The 19528-nt window shown below is 37.4% G+C and overlaps 3 protein-coding genes across 11 annotated transcripts; 2 read left to right on the forward strand and 1 right to left on the reverse strand.

Moving 5' to 3' along the window:
* The first annotated feature begins 453 nt into the window (after positions 1-453).
* LOC129577512 (otefin) lies at positions 454-2621 on the forward strand. Its single transcript, XM_055464736.1, has 3 exons — positions 454-738; positions 857-1218; positions 1353-2621. Exons 2-3 carry the CDS (start codon positions 882-884, stop codon positions 2195-2197), a joined length of 1182 nt encoding a protein of 393 aa, XP_055320711.1. The 5' UTR covers positions 454-738; positions 857-881; the 3' UTR covers positions 2198-2621.
* On the forward strand, positions 2583-12692 carry LOC129577502 (activating signal cointegrator 1 complex subunit 3). 9 transcript variants are annotated; one of them, XR_008689009.1, is made up of 14 exons: positions 2805-3229; positions 3306-3427; positions 3539-5017; positions 5088-6885; positions 6951-7881; positions 7963-9170; positions 9246-9414; positions 9515-9681; positions 9838-10084; positions 10161-10398; positions 10496-10595; positions 11221-11290; positions 11415-11793; positions 12588-12692. XR_008689009.1 is itself a non-coding variant. In XM_055464714.1 (14 exons), the coding sequence occupies exons 2-14, from the start codon at positions 3102-3104 to the stop codon at positions 11490-11492; spliced, it is 6735 nt and encodes a 2244-aa protein (XP_055320689.1). In that variant the 5' UTR covers positions 2807-2968; positions 3032-3101; the 3' UTR covers positions 11493-12692. The 9 variants fall into 9 exon arrangements, 7 of the variants coding, with proteins under 7 accessions (XP_055320694.1, XP_055320687.1, XP_055320688.1 ...); XR_008689010.1 differs by lacking the exon at positions 12588-12692 and adding an exon at positions 10789-11040 and having other exon boundaries at positions 11415-11481; XM_055464714.1 differs by having other exon boundaries at positions 2807-2968; positions 3032-3229; positions 11415-12692.
* Positions 12693-13330: 638 nt separating this feature from the next.
* LOC129577520 (endocuticle structural glycoprotein SgAbd-2-like) lies at positions 13331-16480 on the reverse strand. Its single transcript, XM_055464754.1, has 7 exons — positions 16326-16480; positions 16108-16180; positions 14356-14486; positions 14164-14239; positions 14009-14075; positions 13878-13900; positions 13331-13710 (listed from the first exon to the last, which is right to left on the reverse strand). The coding sequence occupies exons 2-7, from the start codon at positions 16117-16119 to the stop codon at positions 13627-13629; spliced, it is 393 nt and encodes a 130-aa protein (XP_055320729.1). The 5' UTR covers positions 16120-16180; positions 16326-16480; the 3' UTR covers positions 13331-13626.
* Between the last annotated feature and the right edge of the window lie 3048 nt (positions 16481-19528).

Consider the following 19528-nt stretch of genomic DNA (forward strand, 5'->3'; position numbering starts at 1 on the left):
ATAATGTCATAGGCTTGGAAATGTGTATCACGTCTAGACCATTCAAACAATCACCCAGAAATGATGTTCATTTTTGAAATCCCATACAATTTTTTTATTGAGTGTTTTTTTCGAATGACATTTTTTAAAAAATAGAACTTGAAATTTGAATTGTGCATTTCTTTTCATAAATTTTCGTTTTGATTTCAATGAAGATGAAAAAAGGCAACCGAATATTCATGGAAATGACATTTAAGGAAACATTTAATGTAATTTAAACCATGAAAATAAACCCAATTGGCAACTAACCCAAACGATGTATTTCTATATCAGGAAAATGTTCTCACACAGCGTAAATTAGTCATAATGATTTATCATAAATTCGAAATAGATACATGTTGAATTAGAGCCATCTGTCGGTGTGGCGAAACACCAAACAGAAAAAAAAACGAAATGTCCATGAGCAAATGACGTTGCGGTGCGTTAATGAGCGCGCAAATGGAATTCGCTTTAGCGTTACGTTCTACACCATTTTTCCACTCAAAAGCGGCAGAACACAGCATTCGTTTGTCATTCGATGTCATTTGGTCGTTGTAACTGGCAAGAAAAAATCAAATTCAAATTTTTTTCCACTCTGGTTCTTGTTTAAATGTAGACATCTGAACATTTGACTAGAAGAAGCGTTGAGTTTTAACTGTTTTTATCGTTGAATTTTTAGTGAAAGTGTTTGATTTTACTTGAAATTGTTTTTATATTTGGGTAAGTGTTGATGCTTTGATAGATTTTGGATAGTTTTTTCCCATTCAACACATGGTACGGAAAGACAAACGGAGTCACTTTGTGTGGTAATTTTTTTTTTCATTTCTGTATGTAACAGATCAACAGAAAGCAACGCGACTATAATGGATAATTTCGAAGCATTGAGCAACAATGAATTGCGTGAACAATTGAAATCGCATAATATTGGAAATTTCCCAGTGACGGATACAACACGAAATGCATTGATTAAAAAACTACGGAACGCACTGAATGTGCCGACAAAACCAGCCAAAGGTCGACGTGAAACAGTTAACGTTGTAAAACATTCATCGGCCGAAGAATCCGCCGAATCGGATGCTGAATTGAAGAAAATCAACAAACCGAAGGCGGTTAGCAACCGTCGAGCAACCATTGCAGCAACCGCTTCAAAGCCAGTCAATGGCGTTGTAATCGACAAAGTTCCCGCTAAAGTAGCCCCCGGTAGGTATTTGAACCAAATATTATCAGTCAACAATGAAATCGATAAACAAACAGGACAAGACATTATCAACGATCGAATAAACGTTTTTATATCCATTTTACTAATACATCATCTTTCTTTTTCCCATTTATAGTTCGGTCAAAGTCACCGGGCCGAAAATCAGTACCACCACCCGAGCCGATTTCATACTTTGCTGATGCGTCTGACGACGATTTAGTCGCTGCGGCTGAAGAAGCTGAGAAACAAACTCGGCGAAAAACGACTCGCACATCACCATCACCATCGTTGACGAAAAGTTCGGTTGTCACCACGTCATACAAACACACAATTCCACCGTTGATCGAACAAAATGATGATGTTATATTGTTGAATGACAACAGTGACGCTGAATACAGTTCCGATTTGCTTGAGAAAATTCGCAAACCAAGCACACCAACCACCAAAATCTTTGCATCGGCTGATAATCGTCGTAAAACGTTACAGGTTGGCCCATCAATTTCGACGAATTTTGCCAGTTTCAAGTCAAGCGAAAAGCCAGTCGAAGATACAACCGGTTTGAAACGTCGCTACACAACATACGCATCACCATTGCATGATACACACGGATTGGAAGAATCGAATGAGGACATTCTCAAAAAGGTTGAAACGCCATTCTTGAGCGATTTTACACGACGACTCGCTCAACTAAAAGCCGAACAGTTGCCAGGCACAGAACAATCAACAACAACATACGATTACAAAACACCCAAGTCCACAACATTAGCTTACTTGAATGAATATCGCTCATCAGTCTATGGCAGTAATCGAGTTGGTGACCGTTTCCGGGACAAATCAATCGGTTCACTCAAACAACAGCAACAATTACAAAAGCCATCCGCTTGGTCTGCGGTAGAGAAAAAATTTCGTTGGCCATTGGTCATCATTCTAGCTATATTTGTCGCAGTTTTTGTTTATGTATTTTTATTCTCCACCTATTAATCCATATTCCAAATGTGAGATTGTTTGTCAACTCAACGAAAAAAAAAGGAATTTATGATTTTCACACATTTTCTTTCATATAATATGAGATCAACTATGCGTTTTACATGTATTTACAGCTGCCGTCAATTTTAATCCAACAACAAGACCAATAAAAATATAGAATAACACAAAAAATATCTCAAAAAGAAAACTTAGAAATTAGAGAAAAAAAATCATGAGAAATCTTATTTGAAATAGGAAAGAAAATATGTTATTTTGTAACTTCCAAATATTATTATTATTTTTTATATTAAAATTTGCCCAAAATTTTCACGTTGAATAATTACAAAGTTTCGGATGTTTACTCGTTCTTAAGGCAATTTTGTATTCATTCATTTTCAAGAGTTCAATAAAAAATGATCATAAAAACAAGACCAACAAATTGCGCATTAAATTATTTTCTTGAATTTCGCCATAAGAGCCAATCAAAATCGCATGCAACAAGTGTTGTTGATTCACCTTTCATACATACATATTCTTGCTTCGAATAACGTAAGTATTGTGAAATACACAAAAACTGGATACGCGTCTATTCTGCTTTTGACATTTCACGCTAACTTATCACAGTTTGACAGCGGCACACTACACTACTGCTGTTGCTGCTGCTGCTGTATTGTCGCATCGAATTGTCAACATCCACATTCATAGCGACTGAACGAGAAAAACAACACATTGTTAATGCCGAATTTGCAGCAATATTTTTGTGAAATATTTTTCTGTGATACATGGGTAAATTGTTTAAAAAAACACGTCGGCAAACGAATTGACTTATTTATCTGTAGTTTTGGTTAGAAATTTCTTTGGTTTCATGCGAATAAAACGAGTTGTGTATTGTTCATAGAGAGAGATAGAATAGAAAAAAATGGATCAATTGCCACGATTTTCTCGTTCGTTACGAGCTAGCCTTAGGCTAGACATTCAACGGAACATAAATTATCAAGCCGATCAAGTGGTGGTCAACCTGTGGCATGAGGAAAATGAACGAGCCAAGTATGAGATCGAATGAAAGATTCTTTAATTTTATTAGTTTGCGTGCATGTCTTTCATAATGGATTTTCGCTTTCAGAACGATCTCTTGGAACAAATTCAAAACGATGGTGCAGCAGAAATTTGCCAACGATACAAATCAATTGAATAACGTCACCAAGCTTCTACAGAATCTATGGAATTTGACACGAAATCTCATCGGTAATTATTTTCTCAATTAAATTGATAAGGGAATTCATTATCAAACACTTTATTTGTTCACTGATTTGAAATTATTCTTTCATTGATTTTGTTTACATCCGGACCATCTAGGAGACGATGAAAGCGGCGCTGTTATCAATGATGCGGCGATATTTCTGTTTCGATTCTTCATTGACGTGAGTATTGTGATGGTTCGGCATTTAAGCGAATTGAAGGTGATTTTTGGAAAAATCAGTTCTCAGCATGCAAATAAAATATGTTCCGTCGTATGTGATTTGAAAGCCGCGTTGAGCGAAGATTTATTGCATGTCATTCGTGATGAGATCAAAGAAAAAAATGACGAACAAGGAGCAGTTATCAAAAAGGAAACGAAACGTTGGGGAAACAACATAAAAATTTACATGCCAAAAGGTATAGATGTAGATAACGAAAGCATGGAATTGTTACAAAGTTTCGATTTGCCAGAGCCGATGAGTGAAAAAGACGAGAGTGGATTGTCGACATCATTTTCGATGCGATACGATAGCACTAAATCAGTTGCTCAGCCGAAACTTACGTACAATCGTACATGGCTGCTAGCCCATGTTAACAACGAGGTGGTTGAGTCGCTGCTCTCTGTTTTAAAATCGAAAAAATCCAATGCCGAACTGCAAAATGAACTTATCGAACTGTTGGGTTTTGATAAATTCGAAATTCTCGAGACCATTTTGGAGAATCGAAAGGGGATCATAAAAAATATTGAAAATGACGACAAAGTCAATATGATGTACGAACGTGCAGCGACGGCCGAACAATGTGGCGTGGTAAATAGGACAAAGTCCGCGCAACCGGCTGTATCATCTCAAGTTGTGGTTCAATCGGAACAAGAGCTAAGCCTCATGAAAAAGGTACGCAAAGATGAGAAAAAATTGGAAAAAATATTCACGGCACAGAAAACGGCCATGGAAAATGAGCTTGATGACGACGACGATGGTAGCTGTGATTATGGTGTGGCTCGTTTGAAATTGCAACAGCAACAACAAATTTTAAATACAATAAAGAATCAGCCGATTTTAGCAAAACCAAGAAAACCATCGGAAGCAATGAACTGGCTGACGCAAGCACCCAAAAAGGTCACTTATCCATATGTGTTTGATGGTCAAATGGAAGCACGGACTCATGTTGGATTTGTGGCTGGATCCAAGCTGGTTTTGCCTGAATCTACACAGCGTACTGATAATAAAACCTATGAAGAAATTAATTTACCCGCGAATACAGCACCGATTGACTTAAAAGTAGGCGAACAACGCATTCAAATCACCGATTTGGATGAAATTGGCAAAATGGCGTTCAAGGGAGTTAAAGAACTGAATCGGATACAAAGCGTTGTGTTCGAACGGGCCTATCATTCAAATGATAACTTGCTCATTTGTGCACCGACCGGAGCGGGTAAGACAAATGTCGCTATGCTTTCGATCATCAACACCATTCGATCGCATACCGATCAAGGAGTAATACATCGGGATCAATTTAAAATTGTGTACGTGGCCCCGATGAAAGCACTGGCAGCTGAAATGGTGGAAAATTTTGGAAAGAGGCTCGGCTCATTGGGTAAGCATAGAAAAATTTTCATTTTTCTTTAAATTTTGCACTAATAATTTTAAATTGACAACCCATCAAGGAATCAGTGTTCGAGAGTTAACGGGAGATATGCAACTTACGAAACAGGAGATACAACAAACGCAAATGTTAATCACAACGCCTGAGAAATGGGATGTGATAACACGGAAAGGTGCCGGTGACGTGGCATTGATCAGTCTCGTAAAGCTGTTGATTATCGACGAAGTGCATTTGTTGCATGGTGAACGAGGCCCAGTCGTGGAAGCATTGGTTGCTCGTACATTGCGTCTCGTTGAATCCACCCAGAATATGATTCGAATAGTCGGCTTATCAGCCACACTGCCAAATTACATTGATGTCGCTCGGTTTCTGCGCGTCAATCCAATGGTTGGACTATTTTATTTCGATGGCCGCTTCAGACCGGTCCCGCTCGAACAGACATTTGTTGGTGTCAAGAGTGTAAAACCGATGCAGCAATTGGCCGAAATGGACACTGTTTGCTATGACAAATGTGTGGAGCAATTGAAACTAGGCTATCAAGTAATGGTATTTGTGCATGCTCGAAATGCAACCGTACGAACGTCAAACGTTCTTCGTGAGATGGCTACACAAAAGCAACATTTAACTCTATTTGCACCGGATGAATCGAAGGAATTGGGGTTGGCCAAGCGTTCGATGGCCAACAGTCGAAATAAGCAACTAAACGAATTATTCCAATATGGTATTGCAATGCATCATGCAGGAATGTTGCGTAGCGATCGTTCGATGGTCGAGCGATATTTCGGCGAAGGACTGATCAAAGTGCTTGTATGTACGGCAACACTCGCTTGGGGTGTGAATCTACCAGCCCATGCGGTTATTATTAAAGGAACGGAAATTTACGACGCAAAACACGGTTCATTTGTCGATCTCGGCATACTGGATGTGCTTCAAATTTTTGGCCGAGCTGGTCGGCCACAATTCGAAAAATCCGGTCTTGGTATCATCATTACCGCACACAACAAATTAACTCATTACCTCTCGCTCCTCACAAATCAATTTCCCATTGAATCGAACTTCATCGATTGTTTGGCCGATAATTTAAATGCTGAAATCACGTTGGGCACCATTTGTAACATTGAAGAAGCCATCGAATGGCTTAGTTACACTTACCTATTTGTGAGAATGCGATTGAACCCGCAAGTGTATGGCATGACTTATGAAGATGTCATGGAAGATCCAACGTTAGAACAGAAAAGACGAGCATTGATAATATGCGCAGCGCAAAATTTAGACAAGGCACAGATGATTCGGTACAATGTGCGAACGGGTGATTTGCATCCAACCGATTTAGGGCGAACAGCATCACATTTTTACATCAAATATGCAACCGTCGAAGTTTTCAATGAAAATATGCAGCCAGTTATGTCCGAACCGGAAATTTTCCACATGATGTCATTGGCCCAGGAGTTCCAGCAGTTAAAAGTTCGAGACGAGGAATTGGATGAATTAGAAGATTTGACCCATGATTATTGCGAAGTGGTGGCGAAGGGTGGCGCAGCAAATATACACGGAAAAGTTAATATTTTGATGCAAACATATTTGTCACGTGGTCAAGTTCGAGCATTTTCACTGATATCGGATTTATCGTACATTACACAAAATGCCGTGCGCATTGTTCGAGCACTTTTCACCATTCAACTACATCAGAACAATGCCATCTTGGCCGGTCGACTGTTGATGCTGAGCAAAATGTTCGAACGTCAGATGTGGGACTATCAAACGCCGCTACGACAATTCACCCGAATCGGCTTTGATATGATTGATAAAATTGAAAACAGTGGCGTCAGTGTGATGGCGCTACGCGATATGGATGCTAGGTGAGTAACATTTTCATATTTTTGTTTTGAATTTTATAGAACAATTCTATTTCTTCGGATGCCAGGGAAATCGGTGATTTTCTTCGTAATCAACGCAATGGAGCCTTTATTGCAAAATGTGCCAACGAATTTCCACTTATCGAAATGGACGCCACACTGCATCCTATAACAAGAACCGTGTTGCGAATCCGAATTTTCATTCGAGCCAACTTTAGGTGGAACGATGGTGTTCATGGTAAATTTGCCGAACCATTTTGGATTTGGATCGAAGACCCGGAAAGTAATTACATTTATCACTCGGAATATTTCCAATTGACACGAAAACAAGCATTTTCCGAAGAGCCACAAGAATTAGTGGTGACAATTCCACTGCGTGAACCATTACCACCGCAGTACTATATCAGAGCGATTAGCGATCGATGGCTTGGAAGTGAAACGTACTTCCCATTAAGTTTCCAACACTTGATTTTGCCGGAATTGCATCCACCTCACACAGAACTGTTGCCGCTTCAACCTTTGCCAATCACCGTTCTGAATAACAAACGGTACGAATCGCTGTACACATTCACACATTTCAATCCAATTCAAACGCAAATCTTCCACTGCCTCTATCACACCGATACAAATGTACTGTTGGGTGCTCCAACGGGGTCAGGAAAAACAATCGCCGCCGAAATTGCAATATTTAGAGTATTCAATACGTATCCAAATGGAAAAGTGGTTTATATTGCGCCGTTGAAAGCACTGGTACGTGAACGTATCGACGATTGGAAGCATCGATTGGAGCAACGACTCGGACGAAAAGTTGTCGAACTAACTGGAGATGTTACACCGGATGCCAGAGCAATACGTGATAGTCATGTGATTGTCACAACACCAGAGAAATGGGATGGTATCAGTCGTTCGTGGCAAACACGTGAATATGTCAAAGATGTTGCACTCATTGTTATCGATGAAATCCATTTGCTGGGCGAAGATCGTGGTCCGGTTCTTGAGGTGACTATCGAAAATTCAGAGAATTAACTTCCGAATGTGATTTACGATGATATTTCAATTTCAACTCTTTTCTAATTTCAGGTCATCGTTTCGCGTACAAATTTCATTGCATCTCACACAAAACGAACGCTTCGCATCGTCGGTCTGTCAACCGCTCTCGCAAATGCACGTGATTTAGCCAACTGGCTTGGAATTAAAGACATGGGTTTATACAATTTCAAGCCATCCGTTCGCCCTGTGCCACTCTCTGTGCACATTTCTGGATTCCCAGGCAAGCACTATTGCCCACGAATGGCGACCATGAATCGTCCTGCATATCAAGCCATTCGTCAATATTCACCATGTACACCGGCATTGATTTTCGTCTCATCGCGTCGACAAACTCGATTAACTGCACTCGATTTGATTGCATTTTTGGCCGGTGAAGATAACCCGAAACAATTTATGCATTTGCTTGAGCATGAGATGGATCAAATTTTGGATGGGATCAAAGACGCCAATCTCAAACTAACCCTTGCCTTTGGCATTGGATTGCATCACGCTGGTTTGCATGAACACGATCGGAAAACCGTTGAAGAACTATTTCTGCATAGGAAAATACAAATTTTAGTCGCAACAGCAACATTAGCATGGGGTATCAATTTACCCGCGCATTTGGTCATTGTCAAAGGAACTGAGTATTATGATCCGAAATTGAAGCGATATGTCGATATGCCAATCACGGATGTGCTACAGATGATGGGTCGTGCGGGACGGCCACAATTCGGTAACGAAGGTATTGCCGTTGTGCTAGTTCACGATGTCAAAAAGAATTTCTATAAGAAATTCCTGTACGATCCATTCCCCGTTGAATCGCACCTGCTCAACGTTTTACCGGATCACGTGAATGCTGAAATTGTAGCGGGCACCGTACAAACGAAACAAAGTATTCTCGATTATTTCACGTGGACGTATTGCTTTAGACGTTTAATGCGTAATCCAACTTACTATGACTTGGCAAGTATTGAGCCACAGGATGTGAATCGATTTTTGTCACAATTAATCGAATCGGTACTACAAACGCTCACCGATGCTGGTTGCATTGAAATCGACCCAGAGGACTCAAGGCATGTCTATCCAACATCGATGGGACGAATTTCATCCTATTATTATCTGTCGCATCAGAGTATGCGACATTTTGCCGATGTTTTACATGCCGACATGACATTCGAGAATGTACTGTCGGCGATGAGCAACGCCTACGAATTCTATTCACAACCATGCCGACATAATGAAGACAAATACAATATGTAAGTGAATCGACCAGATTTTATGGGTTCCAAATCATTTGAATCTAACCGATATTTTTGTATTTTTGTTTTCAGTGAACTTTCGAAAAGTTGCCGGCTCAGTGTTGATCCGCTAACATGTGACTCACCACACACAAAAACATTCCTGTTGATTCAAGCACATTTATCACATCTTCCACTGCCAAATTCTGATTATTTGACGGATACAAAATCCGTTCTCGACCAATCGTTACGTATATTACAGGTGAATGAAGTTATCACGAATCTTTTGTTATCAAAGTGATATGTGAATTGTAGCAAGCATTCTATTTATAAAAACATAATTGATTTCTGGCTCATTTCAGGCAATGATCGATATTTGCGCGGAAAGAGGGTGGCTAATCACAGTGATTCGCATTCAACAACTAATGCAATGTGTGATTCAAGGGCGATGGTATGATGATTCACCAGTTTTGTCACTGCCATACGTTGAAGAGCTCAATATTCCATGTTTCAAACGAATTCCCATCAAGTAAGTTTATTCTTTGAAGACCTTTTTTTATCAATAGAGTTTAACAAATTTAAACCATCCTTTGGAGTTTCACTGAATGAAATTGTGAATTCTACAATATGTTTTCAATTCTGTTTCAATTTCATTTTTTTCTTATCATTTCTACTCTTTCCACAGGGAATCAATTCTCACTTTGCCCACACTAAAAGAAAATGTGTTGCAAAAGTACGAAAAATTAGCCGGCCCACTGCGTGAAGACTTTGAAGAGGCACAGATTGAGCGAATTTATCAGGTTTTATGTGATATGCCAACGCTAGATGTTGATTTATGTGCAATCGGTCAACGGAACGATGAAAGCGATGCCGTACAACAAATTACTGTGCCAATGAAAAAAGATGATTGGATTCAAATGCATTCTAATGCGGTTTGTACAATGAGTTGATTATTTTTTGGAAACACACATTTTTGGATAATAATAATAATATCAATATCAATTTCAGGAGTACACCATTCGGGCGAATTTCCATCGATACGTGCATCGGTTGAGCAAAGACCGAAAGAAGACCGATTCACTCATTCCAAAAGTGCATTGTCCGAAATTCTCGAAAATCAAAGATGAAGGATGGTTTTTGATATTGGGTGATCCCAGCCAAGCTGAACTAATTGCTCTGAAACGATGCTCGTACCGAAATACAAATAGCATTCACTCGGTCACATTCAACGCACCAAATAAAATTGGTAAACAATTATTCAAATCGAAATGCATGCCCATTGCAATTTTTGTTAAAGAAAAAGCTAATTCAATTTCGATATTCGTTCTTTATCATCACTACAGGTCGTTATTTGTATACCGTTTACATAATATCCGACAGCTACTTAGGCTTTGATCAGCAGTACGATGTGCAGCTTGAAGTGATATCTGGCCAAACAAAGAAGTATGATCAATTCATCGAATTAGACTTCCCGAAGATTATTTAAGCTAATTCAGTCGAATATTCTTATAAATGCAGTTTTGGTTTTCGAATTAAATTTTTACAAGTTTGAAGAAACATTTTTTTTTTTCATTACATGTGTATTAATCTGAATTGTGTGCGGTGAATATTTACATTTGAATTGGCCGCTTCAAAGTTGACAGCTTCTTATTTGTTTACAAACGGCAACGGATTTCCAAACCGAATATTCGCCACACACAATCCACTGAAACGACGAGTTGCATCTTATTTGGTGCTGAGTTTAGCTAATTCAGAAAAATCTGGAGTCCGAGCTACAACTCTTTGTGTGTATTCGAATTCGCCAATCACATCGACATGACATTTTGACATTTGCTTGGCATATTTTGTTAGCCGGTTGATATGTCATTGTGTATTGGAAAGCAAAGAGGTGAGAGTTACATAGCATAGAATTTCGGGACGATTTTGCCGCGTAAACAATTAATTCATTTGTCTTTTTCCATTCGATATAATTGCTTTTTTCTGCGTTCAATCGACAGTTTAATAAGAATTTTCGTATTTCAAATGAATTATGAATAATTTTCTAATCGATTTGATTGTATTTTTGTAGCTCTGTGTACTCTACAAAATCGGGGCTCGCGCAATTCAATGAATGCAGTGATTGTGTACCAATTTGTGAGGTGGTTATTTCCATGTACATTTACCCACACATTTCAATTTGATTTCCATTCGTAATCCATATTTCGTTTGGCGAATAAATTATTCGGCTCCTAATTTGTGTAATTTTCCCTATTATTTTTACAGTTTTGTGCTGTTTGGCGCGCAGTTTTTGATCACCGTGCGCATGAATGGTTGCCCATTGTCATGCACTATTTTCAATGATTTGATTAGCAGCTCAAACTGTTCGAAGCAGTCTCTCAAATTGAGTCGGATGACGTTAATTAATTTGTGACGACTTTTGATTACTCATCGGTCGACGAACGTAAAACGCAAATACAATCGATCCTGCATAGTTTTGGTCTTGACACCTGGCTACCCACGTTTTTTTCGTGAATTTCTATATTGACATCGTTGACGTCGCATATGAATGGTCACAAGGAAAACGAAAACAAAAAAGACAACTTTTTTCACCCGCGGTTGAAATTAAATAGGATCAAATATCTATTCGTGAGACGTAAAGAATGTATGTTTTTTTCTCGATTTATATTTTTGAAAAGAAAAGTATGTTTTCTATTGATTCTATCTGCGTTAAAAGAAAGTATGTTGTAGTACCGTCTAGCCTCCGTGGTTTTCACGGTTTTCGCGCAACTGATAAGAGATAACAGCATGTTATCTTCGGCAAAATTGTAGTTCTCGAGGTCCTCTATAACATTGCTGAAGACAGGTAACTCTTATCTCTTATGATTTGCGCACAAATCGCGCACACGAAAAAGCAAATTTCATATAGAACTTTTTTTTCTCATCATTTTTCGCGCTTTTCGCGGAACTGATGAGAGATAAGAGGTAACTGTCTTCAGCAATGTTATAGAAGACCTCGAGTAATACAACTTTGCCGAAGACACTAAGTTGTTATCTCTTATCAGTTCTGCGGAAACCTAGGAAACCCGCGAGGACCCGCCAAAAACGAACATACATTCTTTTAACCATTATTAGTTGTAATGAAACATACTTCTCTTTATTGCTACGAAGTTGGACAAACTTGCGTTCTTTTACGTCTCACTTATAGATATGTGGTGTGTGAATGTGCTAATTGTGATGTTTATAACATGACTTACGACAAAAATATCTCATAGAAGCGTTAAACTGATTTTAACGTACTGAAATGCATACGATCCTCAGCTAGGGGTTTCATTCAAGGCTTGAGTAATATGAATATTTGTGAATATTGTGGATATTTTTCTCATTGAATCATCGTCAAAATTTCGATTATATGTGAATGTTGTGAATTTTGTGAATATTTTCAATAAAATTTTCAAGATGGCGACGAATTCAAGATGGCGGCTGATGAGAACTCCTGAACTGTCAAATAATAAAGACTGAATATCTGTGAATATGAGTGGATATTCTGAATATAGCTCAAAACACACCGTAATTCATGAATTTTTGAATAATAAAGGCGGAATTTTTTTCTTTCGCACCAAGAAGAATTCGAAAGTGAGTCAAGTTCCGTCCAAGGTCTAGTTGAATTTTTTGAATTTTTCCCGTACTAATCAATTCAAATTTTGACATAAACAATCACAAAGTATATAAAAGATGGGTCGTTTGGCGCGAGAATTCATTGTAAATCGATTGAAAAGATATTCGCTTGCATTTCAAAGCTCTCGAGCCTAACAGAAGAAATGAATCAGTCGTGTTTATTTGTTGTCATATTTTTGGTGTGTAGTGCCTATTTGAGCGCTTCAGCACCGAGCCCAACATTTGGTGAATTTGGTGGAGTCGGAGTTGGTCTTGGTTTTGGAGGACTTGGCTATGGAGGAGGCATTGGAAATTTTGGAATTTTTCCCATTGGTGCTGGATATGGTTACTCGGGCTATAGCTTATATGGGCATCCCTACGGCAGAATATACCGCTATCCACACTTCTATCCACCGATCGCAGTCTTAGCTGGTTGAACTATACATTGAGGAAAATGTCCGTTCGTATTTAGCTTGAGATTGCAAATATGAACCGTGTTCAAAAATGAAATGAGGTAAAAAAAGCTTTATGGAAAAAAAGAACAGCATATTGCGAATATCATTATAAAAAGATTTTATTTACACCAATAAAAGACAATGTTTCTTCTTCAAAATCGAACTAAAATCTGAATTTCAATCAAGAACTTTCACATTTTAGAATTAATCACAGTTGTTTACACCTGTATTCGTCTTTTCATTCGATTTTTTTTTTGAAACAATTTTAATTTTCAATTTACAAAGTTTTATAGTAAAAAAAGGAGTTCCAAAAGTAAATAGATATGTTTGATTATTATTTTGTATATGAAATTGGCCGTTTTGTTGGCGTTTCAAATGTTTTGAGTTTAAAAGTATCGTACTGGTTGCACTGGTACTGGTTGCACTTGTCTGCCGATATTCACTGGCGGCGGTGTTGGTAGATGTGCTCCCTTTTTTTTGAGAAAACAGTTTGAATTAGGTTGTTGAAAAATTAAAATAGTTCAACACATTGGAGATTAAAATGGAACGTAATAAAGGAAAAAAAATTGTAATGAAATTCACGACAAAATTTTTAGAAAAAAAGGAAAAAGAAAGAAAAATTGAACATGTTACTCACCGATGCTCGGTACCCATTCTCGTCTGCAATTAAAATAATTTGAACATTTAGGAGAAATTGCAATTTTTGAAAATTAAAATCAAACATTAGAAAGCAAAATTCAAAATCAAAATTTCGAAAATATTACTCACCTGCAATGTAATTAATTGTGTATAAGATACCGTCTGGACCAGTGTAGCTATATGATCCCTGAACAACCTTCAATTCACCCAAATCATAGTAATCCAATTTAATATTTCATAACGAACAACGTATTATTTGTGCATAAACAAAAGATATCGATTACCTGTGCTTCTAAATTAGTTCCGCGATTTTTAAGATAGCCCGTTTGATCAGCAGCTATACCGTTCGACGTTTCATAGCTATTTATATGGTAAATTAAAGGGAATTTAATTTGGTACGTTTTGTGTTGCCACCAATCGCCAGCAAATATGACCGAACAAACGTCGAAAGCGATTCGTTAATAAAACTATCTAACCTGTATACATATGAGCCGTCTGGATTGGGTTCATAGATTTGCTTCAAAATGATTGCATCTCGGTCTCTTGATTGCAAAATTGGGCGTATTTGTGCATTAGCGAGCGTAATGACAGCAAAAATGGCAAGTATCTGTCGAAAAAAGAGAATCAAAATAAATTGAAAAGTGAATAGAAAGCAAACATGTGTTTTTCGATGGCTGAGCATCTCTGTATTATACAGTATGCGTCGTCGATATGCTCGGATATATCCGTAGCTTACGAAATGCTGAGATGCTCAGCCATCGGAAAACACATGTTTGATAGAAAGTTTTAGCGCAAAAAAAGAGAACGAACCAGGAGAAGAAGAATAAACGAATTTGGGTCAAAAGAGTGAAATGATGATAATGTATCAAGCAATATATAGCCACAATGCAATCGATAATGATACAAAAATGGGCGTTTAAATAAAAATCCAATTATTGCATAACGCTAAATAAGGCACTCACTCAACAAGTGATAATCAATGATATTAATTGGGAGAAAGACACAGACGGAGGTATGATTGAAACAATATGGCGAGCATGCAGTACAGTGCAGAGCTGCATGCTCTGTGTATAGTGCATGTGCTCACTCGCTCATTTGTTCATTCGTTTCAGCTAAACCATCGGAATCGGCAATTTGGCGTAAAATGAAGATGAATAAAATTATGGATGAAGAACAGCGCGCCAAATTATGATTTTGTAATAGGTCACTAGACATATCATCACCAGATGGTCCATTTAAAATACTTTCGTTCGTCTTCGTCGTTGTCATCTTTCGTTCTGTTATGCCGATAACAACCGATTACAATTTAAGCCGCAATGAACTCTTAAATAAAACGAGAGTAATTGAAAATAGTTCGTTTAATTCACATTCGATTTCATTAAACAATTTTTTTATATTCATCTGGCCGTAAATGCCAAATGTGATGATATGAAGATTGCCCATGACCATATTAAGGTCTATGCTTTAAGAACATTAAGATAATATCAATGTGATCTCTCTCTCTCTTTCTCTCTCTGGAAACAATGCAATAGCTATGTAGTTTTTTTTATACTTGGATTTAAAAAAAAAAACAAAATATGTATGCCTTTTGTTCTCTCGCTGTCTTATCGCTCGTTTAATCGGCGTGCACTTGAAATATCTGACACTTTAAACGAAGAAAATCACAAGCGATAGACGAACACATTATCATGCGAATACAGCCGGCCACACGATTCGAGGTCGAATGTGAAAAAAGGTGGCCATTTAATTTGATTTAGTTGACTCTGCATAGGCAGTTTTATAAATGATATCACATTGTTTAGCGCAATTGTTAAAGCGAAAGATGCGACTAAGGTTTTGTATCAAGATGAACAGCGGTCGTAAAACCTATTAACACTTTTTCATATATTTTCTGTCTTTCTATGGTGGATGACAATGATATACTAATAATAATTGATACGCTTCTTGTTGGGCAAATGAACACTTTGCCAACAGTAGTAGCACCTTATTGATACACCGGCTGATGCATAAAAAGGTGTCACAACTCTCTCAACACACCGCATCAATTCAATTCGATTTCTCATCTATTCGCAATATTTTGGAATGAAGGAGAAGAAAAAAAATATCAAACAATTTTTATGATGAATCACTCGCCATCGCAAAGAATCAAGAACACACAATATTTTCTTACAACAATTCAAATGCTCCGGAAACGGTTTATCATTCTTGCGGACATTTGATATACTTACAATGAATTTCATCGTATATATTTTTTGTCAAAATACACCACACAGCAAGAACACAAACACAAATGCTTCGAATCTAAAATTCAAATCACGATCAAAATAAGCAAAATACAATCGCTTTACATAGGTAACGAAAGGACAAAAAGAATGTTCTAAAAACAACTGTAAAAGATTGAAAAAAAAAAGATGATTGGAAGAAATGGCACGCTTGAATTCCTTACGCGACTCTCAAAATCGTGAAATAGTGAAAAATTGATTTTCAAACTTGGTAACAACACACGGGAAAATTCGGCGTAAATTTTCTTTCTCGTTGCTAAATTCCCTTATCGTTTATGTTGTACACGGTACAGACGATATGACGATTGTTAGCTGTCTGCTCTTCGGTACCGTCTTTTATACCCTCCAACAGATATTTTCAGTGTTGAGTGTATACAATTCTCGAAATCATTGAGCCACAACTACTGCAACAACAAAAACGGCAGCAGTGGCGGTAAAGCATCAACGGCAACAGCATCTATAACCTGTGTATATGAACGCATTCGCTGGCATTTGTTATTGGGATGGGACAAATATGAAACAGTAACCGTACAAAATGTAACAGCTGTAAGCAAACAATATATGGTTTTTCGTTTCATCTTTCGTCGTTATTGTTGTTGTTGTGTATTACAATTGCTCAGGTATCGAAGGTAATGTGAAGTGGACGGAATCATAAGTGCAATGAGCAAGTGGGGGTGGGAGCTTCTGTGACTTTTCCACACGCGCGCACACTCACGCTCACCCGCTGCACATGATAAATAAATTGATTAAAAGCCGTTTTTATTGTTCTTCTGCGGAAACCTTGTGACTTCTTTTATCAGATGCAATTTAGTAAAACTGTTCTACAATTTAATCGATGATTATCGTTTGTACTTCTTTTTTCGAATTTTTTTTAGCAAAAAAAGCAGCCAATACGAAAGGCCGTCAAAATGAAACTCAATCCTTATTTCAGTCACACAATCTAGTAGACCGAATGTTCAATGTTTCTTATTTTTTTCATTTTAATTTGAATATCAAAAGCACGCACGTTCAGATTGAAAAGGATAATTTATGCAGACAAATCAATTGCGGCCGTGCTGTATTTTTTTTCATTATTCGCGAACCATTCAGCCGTAAAATTGACGTGATCCAATAAAAACAGAGTTCGTTTGTTGTATGCGGTGATTCGCATGTGATTTTTGTTTCTGCTTTATAAATTTGAAATTCGTGTAAATCAATCGAACATAAGTCATCGTGCAATTGTCTGAAATTTACTATTGAAAGAAGACCTTTTATCTATGACTCTTCTCTCATTCGGTCTCCGTCTGACTCCGCCTCTTTTGATTTTTCCATCAAATGCTGGATGCAGTTGTTGTTGTTGTTGCCGCGTCTGTTTTGCCAGAACCGATTATTTATTGTGGAAATTATCACGTTTGCTGTTATTGCCGCGTTTGCCTTTAAATGCACAAATTTAAATTGCCTGTTGCATAAGTGGTCGTAAAATATTAAATTCAAGACAACACAAATGAATCCATGAATTCGATAAAATGGGAATCATCTGCATATATGCTGTGATGTGCCGAAAAAGAAGCAACAACACTACACTATTTTGCATTACATTTAAGCGTATCGCATTTTGTATCGGAGATGAAGAAAATCAAGAAGAAGACAACGATGTCGACGAGAAAAAGGTTAAGGTGCTGTTGAATCGATTGTACAATTTGAAATTCCCTTCATAAAAATGCATTTTGACTCCGTGAAGGAGTCTCCGTCCCAAAATCCATCGTTGACGTTCACATCTTTGTTCTTTCTTAACATTATTTTTCCTGGAAGTGACACGCGCGCACATTATTCAAACGATCCATTCGATTGGGACATAATTATTTGCACATCGAACGATCTTTTATTCGTACGCAAAACTTACCTCGTACAACGAAGAGAATACAGGCACAGCCAAATTTCAAGACGAACAAACATTTGTATGGTAATCAAAATTATCATTTAAACACCGTGTTCTAGCCGAATTGTTGCGATTGTTCCCTGTTCAATTGGAGACTTCGAATAATCTTGATGGCACATGCATCATATACGTTACAGGTAGCGTCTTCGTCAAGTTGATTCACCTTCATATTTTAATTACGTCGGCCAACTCAAATGAATATTTTTCTAGAAGTCCGACGAGGTAAATATTACTTTATTGTTCTTACAATCCTCAGACCCCCCGAAACAATCACACATTGAATTCAAAGACGTCATATAACGAAATCGAGAAATAATTGCCGTTTTTTGGTGTTACTTTTTGGCTGTTGTTGTTTTTGATGTTAACGAATTTGGAAGAAGAAACACAAAACTAACTTTAAAGAACGCTGATCACACCAATATGGCATTGTTGGCTATATTGCCAGATTTGAATGAGAATGAAAATGTCAGTAGTTTCAATGTGCTAGAAGTTTTCAAGTCTCAATATAATATATTACACAATGTCGATGAAATTTCATTTATTTTATCATAAAAATTCAGTTTGTTGGATTATTTGGCTTTGTTGAATTTTAGACCAGAGGTTGGTTGCACATAAATTTATTTATATAAATTTCAAATATCAAATAAATTTATCCGATATTTTTCATGCGTTGTGTTGTTCTAACGCATTTGCCAGCTATTTTTATACTTCATCCGAAGTCTCATAAAACTTCAATCATATTGACACTAACTGCTATAAGACTATTCGTCAACCGGGATTCTTTGTGTTGGTAACCTTAAATTATTAGATCTCGGTCCGAATTTCTACTATGGAATGATTTTCTAATTTAATGTGAAGAAAATGGCCAATTGTTTTTTTCTGGCAGAACATTCGCGATGATTTAATCGCATATTCAACGTGATACCATCGTTTAATTAATAAATAATCGTTTTATAAGTGGTTCACAGTTGTTTTTTTCTGTTTGGTATCCACATAACACCCGGTGACAAAAAAAAATCAGAATCTGTTCGCTTCCGCATTCTTCAAAGTCAACGGGAGGAGAATTATGGAGTGTAGCTTTCCAAAAAAAATAATATGTATTAAATTCATCTAATTTCGGTCATCTAACAAAAGAATATCTAATTTGTGGTAATTCATTTTATAATAAAAGCTTTCTTTATATTATTTTTTCTATTTCAAGTCACGTTTTCATTTGAAAAAAAAAAAGAAAAAACTGCTGAAAATTTCGTTTGTATGATTTTGTGCGTGAAACCACTCCACCTGCAGTTCGTATTTACTTTCTTCAAAGCGATTTGCCGGCGTCAAAGAATGCCGTTTAATGTTGTTAATCTGCTTACGCTACGTAAAACTACAATTTTTCAGAATGAGTTAATTAGATGCCGTGTGTGTGTGTGTGTGTGTGTGTGTGTGTGTGTGTGTGTGTGTGTG

Source organism: Sitodiplosis mosellana, unplaced genomic scaffold (assembly GCF_009176505.1).
Source record: "Sitodiplosis mosellana isolate CC-2019 unplaced genomic scaffold, AAFC_SMos_1.0 Smas_scaffold_6197, whole genome shotgun sequence".
Taxonomy (NCBI): domain Eukaryota; kingdom Metazoa; phylum Arthropoda; class Insecta; order Diptera; family Cecidomyiidae; genus Sitodiplosis; species Sitodiplosis mosellana.